Source organism: Notothenia rossii, assembly GCF_949606895.1.
Source record: "Notothenia rossii genome assembly, chromosome: 4".
NCBI classification, from domain to species: Eukaryota; Metazoa; Chordata; class Actinopteri; order Perciformes; family Nototheniidae; genus Notothenia; species Notothenia rossii.
In genome coordinates, this window is record NC_136902.1 from 60545281 (window position 1) to 60566778 (window position 21498).

General features: G+C 39.4%; 1 protein-coding gene across 14 annotated transcripts in view; it reads left to right on the plus strand.

Annotated features, from left to right (window-relative positions):
* Window positions 1-21498, plus strand: part of LOC307036608 (protocadherin Fat 3-like) — a 144551-nt gene that overhangs the window by 92843 nt on the left and 30210 nt on the right. For 9 of the 14 annotated variants that reach the window (XR_013807405.1, XR_013807406.1, XM_079677064.1 and 6 more), the window contains 8 exons: window positions 2637-2833; window positions 3110-3263; window positions 3805-4038; window positions 4638-5030; window positions 7655-7869; window positions 10915-11052; window positions 18410-18553; window positions 20397-20594. Coding sequence is in view for 12 of the 14 variants with exons in the window: in XM_079677064.1 (XP_079533190.1) it covers window positions 2637-2833; window positions 3110-3263; window positions 3805-4038; window positions 4638-5030; window positions 7655-7869; window positions 10915-11052; window positions 18410-18553; window positions 20397-20594 (1673 nt within the window). In the remaining 2 variants the exon portion in view is untranslated. The remainder of the gene's footprint in view (window positions 1-2636; window positions 2834-3109; window positions 3264-3804; window positions 4039-4637; window positions 5031-7654; window positions 7870-10914; window positions 11053-18409; window positions 18554-20396; window positions 20595-21498) is intronic. The other 5 variants (XM_079677070.1, XM_079677071.1, XM_079677067.1 and 2 more) reach the window with 1 other exon arrangement.

Below are 21498 nucleotides of genomic sequence, written 5' to 3' on the forward strand. Positions count from 1 at the left end.
CATTCAGTTTCATTTATAGCGATAATGATACTGACAGATGGGAATATATTTGATTTGAATTTTGCAATCACCTGCTCTCTTTTCACAGTATTATACATTACGCTAGATTTATTATGGGCTCAGCAGTTCCCTTGGTGATTTCACACCTTCATGGAAATCAAGAAAGTGTGAAAGACAGACAAAATCCCATTGCTTGGTACGGAGGTTGCACTTTAGGACAACATTAATATTTTTGTATTACTCTTTTTATTTATCAAATTGCAGCAGCAGATCTGTTTCCATTCACCATACAACATTGGAACAATGCAAACACACCCTTTTAGTCTCATACACAACCATTTATATTTCTGTTGTAGCTGACCAGGAACCTGCCTACAGTTTTTCAAGCTTAGTTCCTTTTGCCCTCGCCATAGTGTCACTCATTCAAATGTCAATTAGCCTGCTGTGCTAACATTAGCATATTATGCTAGCACTTTGCAGGTAAAAGTTTCCCTGTGTAACTTCACTTGTGGTTTTTGGTTTTGCATTATGTAAATCAATCTTAGTTGTTTGTACATACACAATTCAGCATTTAACCATCCACACACATTCATACAGAGGCAGAGACATTCACACACCGTTGGTCATGCCATTTGGAGCAATTTGGGTTAAGTATCATGCCTAGGGACACATTGACACGTTTACTGCAGGTCAGGCTGGGAATCACAACACCATCACGACTGGTAGACGACCACATTCACCCTCACAGCCACAGCTGCCCCAGCGTAATGTGATGATATCACATATGCCACAGCAACCCAGTCTCACAACATTTCGTGTTATAGTCACGAAATTAATTTAATCTATTGATTCGTGTTCACCAACACGATTTTCAATTTTTTTTCGTGTCATACAGAACGATTTTAAAAGCAATATATTTCTATTGGTAATATGTTTCGTGCCTGCAGCACGTCTTTTAGTCCGGTCGGGTCTTGGAATACCAGAAGCTGTGTGGTCCATAAAAACATTTTCTTGCTCAATATCTTACCCTAAGCCTAACCCTATCCCTTTTATTTAAAATTGTATAATGTCTAAGTTTTTTTGCCATCCGGGGGGAAAATAAAGGGGGCAAAGATCCTCAGAATACTGAAATCTGTATTTTTTGTCATCTTTTTTTCATTCTAATTTGTTATTATTTGGTGCAGGCACGAAACATACTAGCAATAGAAATACATTGCTTCTCAAATCGTTCTGTTTCAGAATACTGAAATCTGTATTTTTTTTAAATCGGTTTTTCCTTCTAATTTGTTATTATTTACATTGCTTTTAAAATCGAAAAAAAATGGCGAAATCGTGTCGGTGAATACGAATCAATAGATTAATTTTGTGACTGTAACACAAAATGCCGTGTGACTGGGTTGGCCACAGAGAGGGTTAGATACTAACAGCACGCAGCTGTGTATTCGGGTTCTCTTTCACACCTGTGTTTGTCAGGCTTAAAGAAGAAAAAGAAACATGGTTTCCTTTTTGCTCTGGCCTTGCAAACAAACCAATGGGAAAGAACAAGCTTTAATATTTTCATTAAGCCTTTAAAATCCTTTGTAGTCTGTCAAACAAATGTGACTGTCAGTTGATCATCTTTAATAATTGCCACTGTAATAGATATACAACACTTTTTTTTTTCACTGTTCACACTCTTCTTTCTTAACCCATTGGTCTGTGAGAGAGGACAGAGCTGCCTAGAGATTGATGTGTGGAGGATTGTGCTTCTTCGGCTTGACAGTCCAGTTAAATGGGTCGGCAGCCCCCAGTGCTCCTATAAATCCTCAGTTTTATTGTCTAACCTTTATCCACTACTGCAACATTAATTTCCCTGTACTGTTCACATAAAGCAGCCACTATTATTAATTGCATAAAATATGTTTTTTTTACTTCAAGAGTGCAGTGGGTTAAAACATTGTCTCTACAGTTAATCTTTGCACTTTAATATTGGCTTTATGTGAGGCCATTTGCCTAGTTTACCAGGTGTGTTTAGAATAAGAGAAACACCATCGGCCTACAATAGAGTGGCGAAGTCACGCCCATCTACTTCCGCCCGATGGGGCCTTATTCCTGAAAAATTATGTATTGAAGTCAATAGAGAAAGAAAACGTATCTTTCAATCCCGTTTGAATTATGCCATGAATTACACATATGATGTTTGTCAATCTTAAAAAATCATTTCCATGTCAAAAAAGTCACAGTTTTTCGTAAAACGGCTGGCTCTTACGGAACCGACTAACTCCCCTTGTGTGTATGTACAGCTCAAATTATCTTTTAAATTGACATCATGATATCAACAATATGAATTGATATCAACATCATATGTGTAATTCGTGGCACAATTCAAACTGGATCGAAAGATAATCTTTATCCCTCCATTGACTTCAATACATGATTTTTCCAAAATAAGGTCCCATGGAGGTCCACCGGAAGGGGAGGGAATTCACCACTCTATAAAACAGAGGTGTGGCCTGAAACCACATGACTTGGACTTGAGTGATGACTCATTACTTCACCAATTTTTATAAAGCCTTGTGATAAACTCCATGTTGACAGTCATACCTGAAATGTTTTCCCTTATCCTGTGTTTGTGTGCTCTTGTGCATGATCTCCAGGTGGAAACTATCGTGGTGTGTTTGCACTGGGTTTGGTTCAGGGTGAATGGAAGATGTATGTGAAGTGGCCCCTGGACAGGGAGGAACGCAACCTCTACATCATCAATGTCACTGCTAGCGATGGACTCTTTGTTTCCCAGGCAACGGTGGAGGTGACAGTGATAGACACCAATGACAATAGCCCCATCTGTAACCAGGTGAGGAATAAATTACCATTCAGTCGAATTACAGGGATCGTTAAAGACAGTGGCATGGGGCAGGAATTTTGAGATGCTCTGCCAGTGTCCCACATTTATTTTACTTAGCTAATTGTAAATGTGTGTGTGTGTGTGTGTGTGTGTGTGTGTGTGTGTGTGTGTGTGTGTGTGTGTGTGTGTGTGTGTGTGTGTGTGTGTGTGTGTGTGTGTGTGTGTGTGTGTGTGTGTGTGTGTGTGTGTGTGTGTGTGTGTGTGTGTGTGTGTGTGTGTCTGCAGGCTGTACACACTGCCTCTGTTCCAGAGGACCTTCCAGTCAACAGTGTGCTGCTGAAGGTTGGGGCTACAGATGCAGATGTAGGCATCAGTTCCTGGATCCAGTACTCCTTACATGGTCCTGGATCCCAGGACTTCATCATGGACCCAGACACCGGTACTAAGGATGGCTTTGAAAGAATACCCATACTTTTATTTTGGAACAACACTTAATACATAGTCTTTCTTACACTGAACTTGCATCAGTTGTAACTAGCCTCAGTCCGATATTGAGTTAAAAGGGATAATATGCATGACTTCAGGGTAATTCAAGAATCATCAAAACGTCGGTTTTTCTTTCCCTAATTAATAAATAATGCAATAATGTTGATATAAACAAGATTTTAATGATTTCAAAATAACACAAAGCAACGGCTGGAACTGCAGCAATCGTGATGTAACTTAACAACACTAATCGAGGTATTTTCCCTTAACCAGCCTTTAAACTATCCCTAGCAACAGTTTGCTATCAAAAGAGAGCAGATCACTAGTTCAGAATCAAGTTTTCAACTAAGCTGCCGTGTAATAACCTTAAATAATAATAATAATAATAATATCATGTTGCTTACAGAGTTAACCACACATGTTATATGTGGTGCAATTGTGCTGCACACTGTCATGGCTCTAAATGTGTCACCGGTTGTTTCTAACCTATCTAGGTGAGGTCAAGTCATCTACGACTCTCGACCATGAGATGACACCCTACTACCGGCTAGTTGCCAAGGCAACTGATGGTGGTGGGCGATGGTGCCGTGCTGAGGTGCATCTGGACGTTACTGATGTGAATGACAACCCGCCCATCTTCACGTCGACACACTACACTGCCAGCGTGTACGAAGATACCGCCCCCAAAGCCCTGCTCACCCGCATCCAGGCCATAGACCCTGATGAAGGTGATACTGTTGTACTACTGCTTCAAAGGCTACTATGTTTTTTAATAAAAAGAAAGAAACCCTTGCATTAATCTAGAATAGCAGATAGCAAAGGAGGAAGATACAATTGAAAAGTTATTAATGATGGAGGCAAAAGCAGAGGCAGGTACAAAGACAAAGAGCCTCGGAGTAACAAGTCAAACAAATTAACAAGGAACAGAGAAATAGGTGAAAATAAATACCTAAAATACAGTTCAAGTTAAACGTATATTGTATGACAACTCTGTGTCTGTGTAATCTTGACTAAATTAAATTCACAAATGGGAACAACAAAGGGTTGCACTTGGTTGTTCACAGAAAAATTGACAGAGATAGTTGTGGGAGGAATGAAAAAAGCGAGCCTAACACAGAACTTCAAAACACAGACTAAAATCACTACGGTGGTGTGGGATTGTCATATTTTCTTTGGGTGCGGTAGAGACATTTGGGAGTTTAGCCTTTGTAGACCTTATTCATGGACAAACAGCTATTCAACACACTGCAGGAAAGCAAAAGTCCCAAAAGCAGAATAATCCCCCTTCAAATCTTACTGTACTGACATTCCTCCTCTGGCTCTGCAGCAGGTCCCGGTCGTATGGTGGCTTACTCCCTGTCTGAGTCTGCAGGAGGCTCCTTCTCTATCGATAAGTCCTCTGGCATTGTGGTCCTTGAACGCATTTTGGACCGGGAGGTTCAACCAGCCTATCAGATAGTAGTCCACGCGTCTGACCAGGGTTCACCACTGCCCCTCTCCTCATTGGTCAACGTCACCATCACTGTGCTGGACATCAACGACAACCCGCCTGTGTTTGAGCGCCGCGATCAGCTGGCAACAGTGCCCGAGGACGTGGGAGTGGGGTCGGAGGTTCTGAGGGTCTACGCTGCCAGCAAGGACATCGGGACCAACGCTGAGATCACTTACAGTATCCGATCAGGCAACGAGCACGGGAAGTTCCACATCCACCCACTCACTGGTCAGTATGCTACTGTAAACATATCTCTGCAGCAGTAATCCCATTTTTGTTTATTCTTAATGTACATTTTAACATGTTCCATGTTCCTTTTTTCATATTGTCATGAACACTGCAAGCTGTCCATTTTAGAATTTAAGAAAGTGAAATGGTCAGTCATAAATACAGTTTATTCTCTGTTCATTCTTCTGTTGCATCTGGGAATATTTGAAATAATTAAACTGGTTAAAGTCCAAGTGTGCAAGTATGTGGTGGTTTTAGAACTGTCTTTACTTCATCCAAAGCTTATCCTTTCAGTATTTTCAAAATAGAGATCCATTTGTTCATGACGCAAACTGCTAACCACTTATCTGGGATCACATTTAGGCATTTAGGATTGTAGCCTTTGCAGACCATTTACATGCACAAAAACCTAAAATGTTAACTGAAATGTTAACTTAAATTGTGATTCAGCTATAAGGTGTGTCTGCTTTGGTAGTTACAGCTCTTCTGATGTGCCAGCTAAATATGCATTCAACATTTGGGTAAGTAAGTATTAGACTGCTATCAGTAGTTACAGAACATTTAAGCGATCTAATCGGATCAGGGCAAAACAACTTGAGTGAGACATCTCTAATTCAAAAAATGACTAACACAGGAGCTTTAACTTTGGCAATATTAAACGTGGTGTAGAGTTGGAAGGTAGTATTAATTAACCATGATAAACCTATCCCCATGTTTTAATCAACTGTGTCTGCCTGCACAGGGAAGTTAAGAAGACGCCGTTCCTTCAGCTCTGACTTTCTCTGTTCTCTTTCTAAATGTTTATGACAGTATTGGTTAGGAAGACTTTTCTGACTTAATTACTGGAATGATCTGCCAAAAGGAAGAGACAAAATATGTTAATGACAAGTATCTTAAATCCGGTGGAGTTGATCGCAGAGGGGGTTTGCACTCATTAGAGTGCTGAGCGTCAAAGAATACTTGGCTTTCTTGGGAGAGCAATGACAGGATCTTTTTTTGTTTCTCATCCTGGATTTATATTTTACTTTAGCTTTCCCTTGAGAGATTTCATGTGAAAAAGTCAATGCTTTAGTTTGCCCCACAACTCATAAAGGTCTGTCAGTTTCGCGAAAAAGAAAGTGGAGCTATATAGGTTTAATATTAATGTCATCTCTCTGCAGAGCGTATCTTTTTTATTTTGCCTTCAGCAGCTCTAACCTTTCTGCATCTTAACAGAAGGGAGAACTTCACTAAGATGTAAGATGTCATATTAAGTAAGGCCACAATGTCATTCAAGTTCAGCCTTAAACGCTTCAAACCTTTTCTAGGAACGTGTGAATTGGAATGAAACAAGTTGACTGTGTATTTTTGTATTTATGTACCATAGGATCTCCTGTCCATGACTAACCATAGTTAGCTTCCACAGTTATTAAGTTATCACCAAAACACCATACAGCTTTTCTGTACAGAGAGCTGAATCATCTACATTTTCTTTGTGCAAAACCAGGGTTAATCGTGTACCTCTCTTTTAGAATAATACTGGGAAAAGGAGGCTGCTGGAAGTTCAGACTGATGTTGTATAATACAGAAGGTTTATTGAGAGCTTGACAAAGAAAAACAGAAGATGAACAACACAAACTAACACAAGAATGCATTAACATTGTATGCCACCATCAAATCTGCAAATATCTCCTTGCGTCTGCGTAACTGATTCTTAGACTGGTCACAAACCTAACTACCTCTTATGAAACATGGCTAGATTCCAAAAAAACAAAGGCACAACTTAAAGATTTAGATGCTCCAAAAGTAAAACAATGTTCTAACTGACAGTTTTTTGACTAATGTAGGAGCTGAGCCTAATACTTAAGCTACCGAGGTGTTTTAACTCGCGGGACTCACCGTGAGAATAAGATACCGTTTATTGTGTGTCTTCAATGAAGAATCGGCAGGCTCATTTGCAGTTGTAGCATAATACAATCCATTTATTTTCTCATCATGTGTGTATATCAGTTAAAGGGGCTCTATTAAGCTTTTTGGTGTCTTCCCTTTCCTATAGTGTTATACTGTATGGGTTTGTGTGCATGTAAATGGTCTGCAAAGGCTAAAATCCCAAAGTTCCTTCCAGAGGGAGTGTCTCTCCCAAACACTGCCACCCAGCCTGAAATGCGAAAATAAGGGGTTAAAAGCCATATGCCATACTGGGGTCAGACACAACAAATAATCTGATAGGACACTACTAAATACCTGTGCCTTAGGACATAGACCCCTATGGCACACACAGTAAATGACAGACACTAGTGACAGATTGAACCTAAACATGACCCTTCATTAATATGGCTCTTCCATGGATGTCACAGCTGTTCTTATCTGCCTGGTGTAACCTAAGGCCTACTTAAATGATTGCTAAGATGAATAGGACATTCTTTTATTGTAATACATGTATAGAAATATAATTAGTTTTAAAATTGCTTAACTGTTTGAACCAGGACCTTCAGTATTTGGATGAAGTTGCTTGTGATAAATAAGGTGCATCAGATTTTGTAGTTACAGCTGTTAGAGACATGAGTCCTTCAATTAAACATAAAACAACTAATGGGTTTTCATAAAGCATCTTTCTGTGTCTTCTCTCTCCTCACCTTGCTCAGGTGCCATTTTAGTGGCCCAGCCTCTGGACTATGAGACCTGCAGGGACTACTTCCTGACCGTGGAGGCTCTTGATGGCGGCACACCACCGCTTAGCGCCATCACAACAGTGAACATAAACTTGACAGATGTCAACGACAACGCACCGATGTTCAGCCGTGAGCTGTACACTGCAGTGGTGTCTGAGGACGCTACCACCGGAGAGTCTGTGGTCCAGGTGGGTTCCAGTCCTGCATGTTTCCCTTTTCAGGTTATTTTTAGCATGTATTGGCGATATGTCCTGGAATATGATCGAACATTCAGGAGGATACATTGTAACGTTTAAAAGGACCTTATGACCTTTTCTTTAGCACCAATAAATAGTTCTCTTTTTGCAAAAGGAATATAAAACAGCTAAAAGGCTTTTGGCACCACATATAATATTGCATCACACTCTTGCAAAACAACGTTTCATCAACGTTTTCCATTTCTGAGGTAGGTGCTGAAAAATCTATTTTACAATCACACATTCTGGAAATCCATCTTTCAATTTCCTCTCAAGTATTTAAAATGTTATTACAACTGGCGACTGGTTTCAAACTCATACTATAACATATTACTGTTATTCATTTTCACTGTTTGGGTCACTTTACATTTTGGAGGATGGACATTTCCATATACACCTCTCCATGAGCTTTTCTCCTGCACCGTATGCAAATTAAGACACAACGTACCCTGAAAAAGGCTCTAGAAAACCTTGGTTATGTTGTTTGTTCCACTTCAAGAGATGTATGTTTTGTTAGCTAGAATATCCTCTTTTTATATGCACTTTGTGATTTTCTCTGAGAAGAGATGTGGTGAGACGAGCGGTGGCGAAGTCCATAGGGACTTGGCTTGGCAACTGGAAGGTCACCAGTTCAAGTCCCAGCAAGACCAAGTGCTACCGAGGTGTCCCAGAGCAAGGCACCGTTCCCTACACTGCTCCCCGGGTGCCGTTCATAATAATGGCAGCCCACTGCTCCTAACACTAGGATGGGTCAAATGCAGAGAAACCGTTTTGTTACTAGTACCTGTACTATGTAATGACAATAAAATTAACAAAAAAAAAAGGCTTGTACAGTACTAGCCTTGAAATATGTGGCAACACTTGAAAGGGAATGTGTTTGTGTGTGAGCGCGCCTCTATATTTTCATGCTTTTTCAGTAGATGGTGGTATACAGTGCATCAGGGTGGATGTCAAGGCCTTCAAGATTGCTCCCTCTGAGAGTGAAATAATGGCTGTGTGGGGGGCTTTCATCAGCTCCACCACCTAGATGTTGGCAATTATTGAGTTACTGACGTTAACTGGCCTCCGAGGGATTGATAGGATTTAGTGGTTCAAGCTTTTATTTGGTGAGCTTCACGGAGAGAACAGGTGGCGAGCATGCAGCCCTGAGACAATTTTCACCTGTTAAATAGACTCGTACTTTTTACAGAAATTGCGGCTTTGCATATTTGCTTTGTTCCTATACAAGTGCAAAAAAATAGAAACATCTATCCAATAGAGAAAGGTTGGTGCTTGTCACAGGTCCAGAATATTTGTAAATGAGCGTTCACCATAGACAATGCAGTTGTTAATACCATTCATTATTTTTAAATAGGTTTTATTTGGAAAGCGATGAGTTTATCGACTGATTATGTAAGGAAGAATGTCCAGTGAGTCGGTCATGAAAGCAACAAATCTTCCAACAGCTTGATCGATCGCTCATTACATGGCAACTCACTGAATAAATCAATAATTGGTTATAATAATAACATTGATTTTAACATGATTTCATTGATTTAAAAATGAAAGCTTTGCTTCCATTCAGAAAAAATAATCGGTTATATTACATAGCAACCGCTGGAACTGCGATAGCAATAAAATGATGGCAGCACTGATCACATTTTTTCTGTAACTTTCCGAGTCTGTTTACATTTACTTTTCCATTAACCAGTGTTTGATCACTGCCAGAGCCCATATTGTGTCCCTTTAGTGATTACTTCCTGTTGGTTTCTTCTGCCGATGTCCTCATGCTCTCTGACTGGACTTCTTTCTGCGGATTGATATGACTGTACAGCAGCGGTGTGTTAGCAAGTATTAACAACCTCTGAAAGGTCCAAAATTAACCAATTAGAATTAAGTATTCAATTAAGCCGTGTAATATTAGGCAGGTGAACTGACCAGTTAAACATTTATATATATTATAACGATATAACTAATTTCTTAAAATGTGTTGTTTTTGCTTCTAAAAAATATCACATCTGAGGTTTAGTTAAACATATTTTCTGTAACTGATACCTTGAAATGTATCGAAACTCACTTTGGTGCCAGCAGATTAATATTGTAAATTAATTAATTTAATTCAGATTATAGAAATACTTCTTTTTTTATCAGTTATTTGAAATATATAGCAACTCTTCAAGTTGTAGCTGTAAAATAAAAAAAGGACTACTTCAGTTTTTTAAAAGCCAAATGTATGAGACCTGAACATCACTGCTGACCATTTCCCAGAGACTAGCTCAGTTTCTTTTATTTTATAAGTATTTTCCCAGCATTCCTCGCAGCCAACAGACATATGTACTTCTGTTTGTGTCACGCCAATCAATTTTTTTGATTGTGATTACCAATAATGTAGCATTGGCAAAAGAATAAAGGTGACTAAATGCATCAGACACTTCAACATGTTTCCTCTTCCTGTTATCTGGTTATCATAATGTTCACACATTAATCGCATCTGATGGTTGCCTGGATGATAATAAAACACTTTCACAAGTCAACAGTGCCGAAGGTTTTGGAAAATGGCCAACTTTGAGTGAAAGAACACAGTATTTTCAGAAAATGGGTTAAATCATCCATAATTAATGTAACACGGCAGCTTCAATCGGCACTGAAATACACTTTAATATGTGTGAAATGTATCTAATCATGAATTGTAATAGGAATCATCAAAAGGCACTGCTTATTTGTGAAGGCTATATTAATAAACCAATCTTCCAAAGCAAAGCAGCTGGTAAACTCTCTTTAAACTCTCTGAATGCTGCACGTGCAGCTGTTATCTGGCTAGTCTGATGTATAATATGTAATGTATTGCATTCTATGAGTAAACATATATAGTCTTTTTTAACAGTTCAATCATGGAAAAATCCTTCAGAACAGAGGAGGCTAACATTTGATTACACCTTTATATGATCATGTACAAATGTTTGTGTGTGTGTGTGTGTGTGTGTGTGTGTGTGTGTGTGTGTGTGTGTGTGTTTTCAGCTGGTGGCAGAGGACGTTGACAGTCAGCTGAATGGAGCCATCCTTTACTCCATCATCAGTGGAGACCGAGACCACCAGTTCTTTATGGACCCGCTCCGTGGGGTCATCAAGGTCAACAAGCCACTGGACCGTGAGACAGTAAGGACACCAGACACACACAGAAACACACAGAAACACACACGCACTGTTCTGAAATTCATTCTTAAAATAACTATGGAAAGGATTCACTCAGCATCATACCTTAGCACTAAGCCGACTCAACAGAATTGAAAGCTTCAAAAAACACCTAAATGCCATATATCTGTTGTTATGTAACTTCTTTTATTTTTTTGCATGCTCATACAGCTTAAAGCCATAGTTTATTTTGGCATTTTTCAGTGTTAGCCCTAGGATGAAGTCATAGCAGCGGTGCTAAGGCACGTGGGCCCAGCATAGTGTGTGCACGTGCGAAGTGCGCCCCGCCAATTTGTTTCTATGTGTCTGCCAGCACAAGAAAGGCTCTTGAGGCCTAGTACCAGGGCCGGCTCTAGCCAATTTACTGCCCTAGGCGAGATTTTATATGTAAAGGATAAATGAAAAATCTCTACAAAAGACTATAGAAATCTTTACTCATTGGGATAAACCCCTTGAGATGCACCATCTCGTTTTTAAGGGGGTCCCGACAATAGCAACAACTTACAGATATACATAAACAAAAAGACAAAACCAAAACATGACACACAAGAAAAACCACATACAGTCTGTTAAGTGAAATTCAAGCAATGCACACAATCATTACAATTTGAGACAGTCAAGCAAATCAGTTTCATCAATATCAGTTAATAACAAGTACAGACCAGTTGAAAGTGAGATAACAATGCATGTTTAAATATATACCCAATGATTCAAGAGATCTATAGGCAGCAGGTAAAGTATTCCAGTCAGTTGGGGCTTTGAACATGAACGCTCTTCTGCCAATTAATGTTTTTGCAGAGGGGACAGAGAAATAAATCTGAAAAGAATGTCTAACTTGATGAAGTGGTGAGTAGGGTACAAAATACTGCTTTAAATAAGGGTGATAGTTAAGATAAATGCATTTAAATATCAGCTTTAGCCAATGCATGTGTCTTCTTACATTTAAAGAAGGCCATTTAAGTTGGTTATACATTGTGCAGTGATGTGTACGAAAAGGCAAACCAAGAACAAATCTGCATAGTCTATTGTAGGCTATGTTGAGTGGAGCAAGATCTGATTTATGTGCATTTTGGTAGACAACATCACAATAGTCCATAATCGGAAGAATAAGTTGAGAAGCAATTCTCTTTCGGACACTGAGCATAAAACAATTGTGAGAGCGGTGTAAAACACTGATTCCGTAATTGACTTTTTGTATTACATGCTTTATATGTAGTTTAAATGAAAGTTCAGAGTCTAGCCATACATCAAGATATTTAAAGCTATAAACTTTATGCAGAGAAGTGCCATCCTTACATGTTATTACTACATTAGGTTTGGATTTGAGCTTCTGCCTGGTACCAAAGACCATGGTATAAGATTTTGTTTTGTTAAGCAGTAGTTTATTGTGTGATAGCCAGTCCTGTAAGATATTAAAATCCGATTGAAGAGAGATCTGAATTTGTAAAAAATCTGATTTGGATGTATATATGACAGTGTCATCAGCATAAAGGTGAGTAGAACAATTAATGAGACAAGAAGATAAATCATTTATGTAAATAGAGAACAGAAGTGGGCCCAGAGTTGATCCTTGGGGTACACCCTTTTGTTGGATCAACAGGTCAGACTGTTTTCCATTAACAACCACACATTGCTTTCTACTGTGAAGGTACGAGTTAAACCATAACACTGTATTATTAGAAAGGCCAATGCCGTGAAGTTTATCCAAGAGCAGATATCGATCAACGAAATCAAAGGCTTTTGTCAAGTCAATAAAAAAGGCACCTGTGAGTTCACCATCATCTGCAGCAGAGTACAAGTCATTCGTACATTTAAGTAGGGCAGTTGTTGTGGAGTGATTAGGCCTGAAACCAGATTGAACCGGAGATAACATATTATAAGTATTGAGATAATGTGACAGTTGATTATAAATTATTTTCTCCAAAACTTTGGAAATAGAGCAGATTATAGAGATTGGTCTATAATTATTTGTATCAAGTAAATCACCACCTTTATGCAGTGGAATGATGTGTGCACATTTCCAAATAGTCGGCAACTCACAGGTGGACAAAGACAGGTTGAACAAATCAGCAAGTGGGTACATGAGAATATGGGACGCCAATTTTATGAACCTGTTTTCTATACCATCGAGTCCTGCACTGCCATCCACTTTTAATTCTGTGATAGCATTATGAACTGCGTGTGGTAGAATCTTCTTAAAAGAAAAAGAACTGTTGCAGAATGAGTTACTATTAGCAATACCAGTCGTCAAATAGCAGTCAGATAGTAGTGTGGAACATACATTCGCGAAATGCTGATTAAATATTTGGGCAATGGATAATGGGTCCTGAATTATTGTATCAGCAGTTCTTATTTTATTAATAGAATGTTTACCTGATTTATTTAAAATAGATTTAATTTTAGTCCAAAATTGCTTGGGATTCTTAAAGTCCGATGTGAGAGATTCTTTATAGTAGTTCGATTTAAAATTTCGGGTTTTGGTTTTACTCAGATTTCGAAGATGCCTGTATACTTCCCAATCGGCTATAGTTCTTGAATGACGATATATCGACCATGCTTTATCCCTTTCCCTAAAGAGACTGATGAGTTCAGAATTGATCCAAGGGAGATGTTGACCTTTGACCTTAACCGTTCTCACAGGTGCATGTTTGTTCATGACATCAGTGAGCTCTTTATGCAGAAAATCCCAAGCATCTTGTACAAAAGCTATTCGTTGAAATCTATCCCAATTAAGGGCAACAACATCATTAATAAATAAATCAACATTCAATTTTTAATACTGTCTGATTTTGACTAGTTTTGGAGATAGTTTAATTAATTTGATTTTCCATACGCAATAAACAATTGAATGATCACTGAAGCAATCCGACATGACACCAGCTTTTAAGATTCTGTCAGGATGTGACACCAGTATCCAGTCAAGCAGAGATTGGGTTCTAAGAGTGATACGAGTTGGCTCATTAATTAGCTGTTTAACATTTAGACTACTGAAAAGTTTTTTCTCTCTGTCAGATGATTTATCCAACCAATTTTTGTGGAAATCACCAAGCAAGATTATTTCATTTCCGCAGGAAATTGAGTTGTTAGTGTCAATTATATGGTTAAAAGACTCTGCAGGTGAAGAAGGTGGCCTATAGATGCTACCAATAGTTAAGCATTTATTTTCATGAAAAATAATTTTAAGAAAAATGCATTCAAAATGTAGAGGCTCTATAGAAGTAGCAATTAACTCAGTCACAAGGTCAGAGGAGACATAAATAGCCACTCCTCCACCCCTGCTGCATCTATCAGATCTGTAAAGCAAATAATTTGGGATTTGTAGTTCACTATCGGAAATGTTACTACTAAGCCAAGTTTCAGAGAGTGTGATGATTTTAGGTTTATGTCGAACAACCCATATCCTAAGTAAATCAATTTTGGGCAATAGACTCCTGATATTCAAATGAATGATTTGTATTCCCTTTAATTCATCCAGTCTGGAAATAATTGCAAATAATGTTCCTGTCACTTGTTACGCATACATGCGATTCATGATTGTAAAGATTGCTAGATTCAACCATTAATGTAAAACAGACATACAAAACATTCAAACACAAAAAGAAAAATACAGAAAAACACAAAACAACCTTTAAAAAGGCCCAGCAGCCCGATGACAATATACTACAAAAACAGAAACGTATTGACATAGGTAATATACGTCAAAATGGCTTCAAATGTATTCAGTATTGTATGAATATGTTTGAATTGGGGGGTGGACGTCACATCCTCTAGGGGGGTCCGGGGGTATGCCCCGCCGGGAAGATTTTTTTTGAACATTTTAAAGTAAAATGCTCAATCTGGTGCACTTTGAGCACACAATTACTAGAGACCTGATCTAGGGGGTACAACTCTAAAACATCCATATGAAAAAGATCGGTTCACATTTTAATAATCAAATAAGTATGTGAACATAACCAATAACCTACCATAGCCAATAACAAATAAATGTAAGTTATTTAATTTTTTTTGTTCATTTATATCTTATTTTACCTAGTTAACATTTATTTATTTATGCATATTTTTGTATCTCTCCAACTTTAAACGATATTTTTGGTTGACTGTCCTATAGTATACATTGGAATGATTTCAAACCTGTTTTTATTTATCCTACTAATTATAAAGGAGTGTCTTGGAAATATGTGTTTACATAATTTGTGTTCAAAACGTTTGAGACCCACTGAGATAACTTAGACTAAAATTAACTATCTAAACACTCAGAGGGTCCTTTACCTCACTGAGCCTCTCAGTCTGACAAGAGAGTTCTCCTCCACCCTGGTTGTAGAAATATCTACTTCTTATATCCGTTAGCGCAGCTAGCACCAGGTGCTAATAACAACAGCGCCGGTACCGGTGCGCCCTCTCTCTGTCTCCCTCGCTCGCTGGCTCCCACGCTCGCACTTTGGCTGTGAGCTGCGTGCGCCTGATAAGCCAACATCCCCCACTTTCATCACTCACAGCTCCCATCGCGCAGGGCAAATGAAAAGTGTAACCGGGGTGAAACGGGTGTTACATTTACTTAATTATGAATGTTGTTACATCAAGGCCAAAAATTAGGATGAGCGCCAACGGTCAAAAAGGTTTTTCCCTCCCAGAGCTACCAGCACTGCGCCCCCCAGATCTGGCGCCCCCTAGGCGACCACCTATGCCAAAAATCCGCCCTGCCAGTACATACAGTGGCAATGTCTCAAGATTTTACAAAAATCTGCGCCGCCACTATTTGTATATAGGGGAAACACTGCCTTTTTGCAAGTTTTTATTCGATGTAATCTGCAGCCGGAAAGCTGACAAGTCACTTATTTTAATAGTAATAGGATGAGCCATTTGCTAGCCTTATAATCAAATGTATATTTATCAACGTGGAACTGAAACCACCAGAATTGAAGGTATATGGACATGATTGCATCACTCCAGGATTAATGATCACACTTTTCATTGGCTATTTCAACTCCTAGCAAACTCAAAATCCAATCAAAATCGAGAAACTATTCAAACAGATTATTATCTCACCCCTCATGTTTCTGGTTAATTGCTACAGTCCTGATATTATGAGAGCTGCTGGATTATGATCTCCTATGGGCAGCCATATTTTATTTATTGGGGAAACAGAGTTGAAATGGTGAGATGGAGGGGATGGTCCCGTGTGGGATCTGAACACCAGACTGAGTCCCAGTTAATGAACCACCAGCCTTTACTTAAGTAAAAGTAATACCACACTTTAGTAATACTCTGCATATTCTCATATGCAGGATAGCTACAGTGTAGTTGTGGCAATGTCCCAGGCTCTTCAATGCAACATAGATATTTATAAGACATATAACAGTAAAAAAAGTGCATGAAGAAACAGCAATACAGATAAAATAAGTTTAATAAGTGCAAGAGAGTTTGCAAGTACAAGTTACATTAACTATATGTAAAATAGCATAAGATAAGCTAAAACATAATGTATACCTGTGCAGTGGAATAAAAAACTGCTTATTGTAAAAATAAAGTGTGAGCTGTAAACAGATGAATGCTATAAACATATCAAGATCTCAGGAGTTTAGCAGTCTTAGCATGTGGAATAGAACTGTCCCTCAGTCTGGTGGTTTTCCACATGGCCACCAGCTCTACCTCAGTCAGCTATACGGCGGCCATCTTTAATGTGAAGAGGGAGCCTGCTGGCAGCTGATGGGCTCACTGGGAGATGTTCTGCTGCGAGACGGATCCCTGACCAGATGGCAACTAATCACTCTTCAACAGGAAGCGCATGCAGCAAGCAGCTCTGAATATCAGCTCTTTAATTTGCAGCAGGAACAAAGATGGAAGGCACGAACCCCCCTGCTTGCCTTCCCCCACACCCTCCTCTGAGCTGTTTCCCACTATTTTTCTTTCTCCTTCATCTTTCCTCGTCTCCTTCTCCTCCACAAAACTTCAGAAATGTTCACATTGCTATCATAAAGTATTCAAGAGTGCAGCCCATGAGCACGCTCAGTAAAAGGGTGCAGGGAAGTGTGGGGGATCAAAGCTTTTGGCTGATGAAAGGGTGTTTGGGTTTATCACACAGAGAGCAGCAGCTTCCTCTATGTGCAATGCTGATGTGTCCGTCCATGTGTGTGTGCATTACAACTTATATGGGTGTTTACATGTGGTCTCATTTCCATACTGTTTTTTCTACTCCCCCTCCCTTGTCTCTCTGTAAAGCAGGTCATAGTTGTTTTCTCACATGTCTCAGGCAGCAGGATATTGTGTTGCTGCTGCCTTTGCATTTCTTCTTAGTGTGCTTCATTAGCTCTTTACTATAAAGCAATATGGAAAAATGGAAAAGATATCCTGCTGCGAGTTTGGGGAACACTGAGCAGCATGCCAGGGTAACTAGGTGTGGGAACTTCTCAGCCTTCCTTCAGACAACCACATCGAAAAGCGCTTCTATAATATGAAAGCTTTGATCCAGTGAGTCATGTCAGAGTGCTTTGGAAGGATCAAAGGCAGCGAACCAATCAGGAAGCTTCCACTCTGCCACTCAGTCAAGTGATTGTAGACTGGCAATGAAAAGTCATTTTTGATTAGCATCTGTTAATATTGCCTTATTTAAATCTGTGTTCTCAGTACCCTATTATCCCTGAGGAAATATAATCACTACTTTGGGCTAAATTGCACCTTTTTGGTTTTCCTCGAGACTTTCACAATATAATCAATCAAGTTAGAAAAACTAGCTGACCAAATGTCAGAGCTAACGGCTAATACGATTTTATAAGAACTGATAAATTAATTGACAAAAAAGTGAAAAAAGGCCAAAAGTGGTGCTGGATTTGGCCTATTATAGGAACAGAGTGGCAACTTGAACCAACAAAATTCAGTTTGGACCAATGTTTCAAGGGGTTAGGGTTAGGGACTACATTTAAAATCCATAGTCAAAGAACATCATTAGGGCATTTTATCCACTTCAAAAGTCTAAAATGAAGACTATAAGAAGATTTCATGAGCACATTTATACCTTTATATTTGAACAAACCTTTGCCTATCAGCTAGTGCCACCCTGAGGACAAAATGTACATTTTCACCAGGCTGTAATAATAGTAGAATCATCTTCCTATGGATGTTCAGCACTTTTTCAATGTGTTATGCAAGGACTAAAACATCCACTTAGCCTTGGTGGGAATTTCCTCAAAAATGAGCAGAAGCTGTGATGGTTGGTATATTTTTATCCAGCCCAGAATCAGAACATTTCTTCAGTCATGTGCTATGTTCATAATATTATGATTTTTAGATATATTTATATCTGCCATTTTGTTTTTCCTTCTAGGTTCCCAGCTACTCGCTGGCCATCAGAGCTCTGGATAGTGGAATCCCCCCCATGTCCTCCACCGTGATGGTCAACATAGACATCTCTGACATCAATGACAACCCGCCCACCTTCTCCCCGGCCAACCTCACTACTGTCATACAGGTGCACCGCCCCCCTGACGTGATAATGACCCTATAAGGGGCCCTATTATGCTCATTTTTAGGTTCATATTAGTATTTTGTTCCTCTACTGCAGGGGTGGGGAACCTTTTTCCTCTCAAGGGCCATTTAAATTTGTCCAACATCCTCCGAGGGGCGTAGAAATGATTGACCTCTGCTTAAAAATACTAAAATCACAGCCCATTCATTTGGCCTTTCTTTCATGCTGTGCAAAGAAAAAGCAACCTCTGAATCCAGATATCTTACCATGACTCGCGCATGCATTCACATGCACGGTTGTGGCATTACCACCAAAACAGAAAGATGTGGACACAAGATGCAAATGTATTTAGTATCCTATCCATGTGAACATGATTTAAGTGTGGGGGGGGGGACCTAACCTCCTCTAGGGGGGTCTGGGGGGCATGCTCCCCCGGGAAGATTATTTTTTAAATGTTGAAGTTAAAAGCATCAATCTGGTGCACTTTGAGAGCAAAATTAGGAGCTCTATGGATACATCTCAACATCCATATGAAACAGAACTGTAAGCAGGTTTCTTTTTCTTTATGGATATTTTACAAATCACTCCTTTCAAACTGTATTGTTGTTTATTAATAACTACTTTTTTTACTGTCATAAAGTATTTTATACCTGTTTACCTTATTCTCTTATTTTTCTATAACAACTATAATGATCATATAAAGATGTGCCTTTACCTCACTTGGAGAAAAAGCTTCTTATATTCGTTAGCATAGCTAGCTAACCAGATGCTAATAACAACAAAGTTATTGACTGTATGATCAGTATGACAGATGAACAGATCGCCACTGGGCTTTCAACTAAAGACACAGCCACGCAGAAACTGCGGCATGTGTACAGCAATTTTTGGAAGTGCCGGAGCGGCGTTATGGTGCTCTCCGTCAGAACTGTACCCCTGTCAGATGTCAGACGAGACATATACCACATGATGACACGTTAGGCTCGTGTTGTGTTCAAGGACTCTGACCTTGGCCAGGAAAAAACAGGCACTCGCTTGTTTAATTTTTTTGCGGTCTAGATTTCTTTAATTTTTTTCTTTTTTGCGTGTGTTTATAAATTACCTCGAGGGCCGTACCAAATTGTCTCGCGGGCCGTAGGTTCCCCACCGCTGCTCTACTGGGACATGTCTCCATGCTTTAATGTTCAAAAACCTCCTTATTTATTTCTCATACTGCCTGTGCTGCAGCACCTCTTTTCGCCCTCTGTCTGAAACCAGAGCCCAGTCTGCTCTGATTGGTTAGCTGGCCGGGTCTGTTAGGATTGATCAACCTTGTAGAGATGTGTTGGAAATGTCCCGCCCCTTAGCGTACAATGTGCTAGAGTGCTAGCCAATAGAAGCGCAAGTCTAACATAGTGATGTCATGATGTTACAGAAGTAAACAAAAGAGTCCAATTGAGGAATTTCTCGCGGGGGAGAGGGGACTTTGTGATTTTTGCAGTTCCAGACCATTTACATGCATTATAACACACTAAAGGGGGGGGGAAAGGGTCTCTTTAAGTTACACTTTTTTATTAAAAAAAGGGTTGGTTTTCCTGGACAATCATTGGGTAAAGTGCAGGCCATGCCTTTAGGATTTCCTGAGGGGACTGATTAAACATCTCTACAGGGATAGGCTGGCTAAATTCCCAATCCCAATGTCCCAGTTATATGTCCAGGAGCTCAAATCTATGGCTTTTTCAAAGAACTGAAAATGAAATGACTATTCAGTTCTCTATAAAAAAACATCATCATACAATCATCATAATGGGACCATGCATAATATATACCCAAACAGGTTGGTTTTCTAATACTGTGTTCCCTCCACCAGGAAAACAAGCCAATCAGCACCAGCATATTGCAGCTGTCCGTCATCGATCAGGACTCCTCCCACAATGGCCCACCTTTCGACTTCCGCATCCTGTCAGGAAACGAAGGCGGGGAGTTCGTGCTGGAGAAAGATGGAACGCTGTTGGCCAATCAAGTGTTCAGGAGGGACCTGGCAACGGAATACTCTATTCTGATTCAGGTGGAGACAAACTGCTGTTTAATGGTGGATTTAGAATAAGAGGATAGCTTTTTAGCCTCTCAAATACAGTGTAGTCACTAACCAAACACCTGTGTTTCACCTACAGTATAAGCATTGAAATAATAGACACACTGGTCCATCAGTTTAGAGGAAGACTTCAGTCATGGCTGGTTGAGGAGCTTCTTCAGACCTTCTTTATAATAGTAGTAATAACTTAAATAATCTACTCAAGCAATATCAAAATCTATGCTGCATTAAATTAAATTACTATTAAATTGACTGCACACTTAACAGAGTACATTTAACTTGTCAACCCGCCTCTGCAAATGAGTGCTGTGATCTGCGCTAATGCACTTCCTAACTTTGTGAATGTGATGAGAGGCACTGTCTCACAGCAAGAGCTTTCGAATCCTGCGTTGGATCTTTATTTAAGTTCTCCGGAGTCCAAAGACATGCAGATTACGTTTATTGCTGTCTCTTGTAGGTGTGAATGTGAGTGTGACAGATTGTCTCTATGTATAAACTGATTGTTTAGTGACCTGTCCAGCAGTGGCCTCTCGCCCAATAGGGTGCCACAGTGATGCGTCCTAAAACCCGGAAGTAAGCTTCGCATGGGTTACTTCGACAAAAAAGCAATGCAATTTCTCCATAGGATTTTGGAAAATAGCTCGAAATAAGGTCTGTGGTTGACACACATTTAAGAGACGAATCACGTTTTGTTCAGTCGGATAATCTACACATGTCTACCCTACCTTTATAATTTTTGAATCATAAATCTAATCGATAGATTTATGATCGATAGTATTGGCTGCTTGTAAAGAATAAGTGGTTACATGCAGTATATCAATGTGCAGAATGTAGAGAAAAGATGTCAACAAATACAGTAGACATGTTACCAAGACAT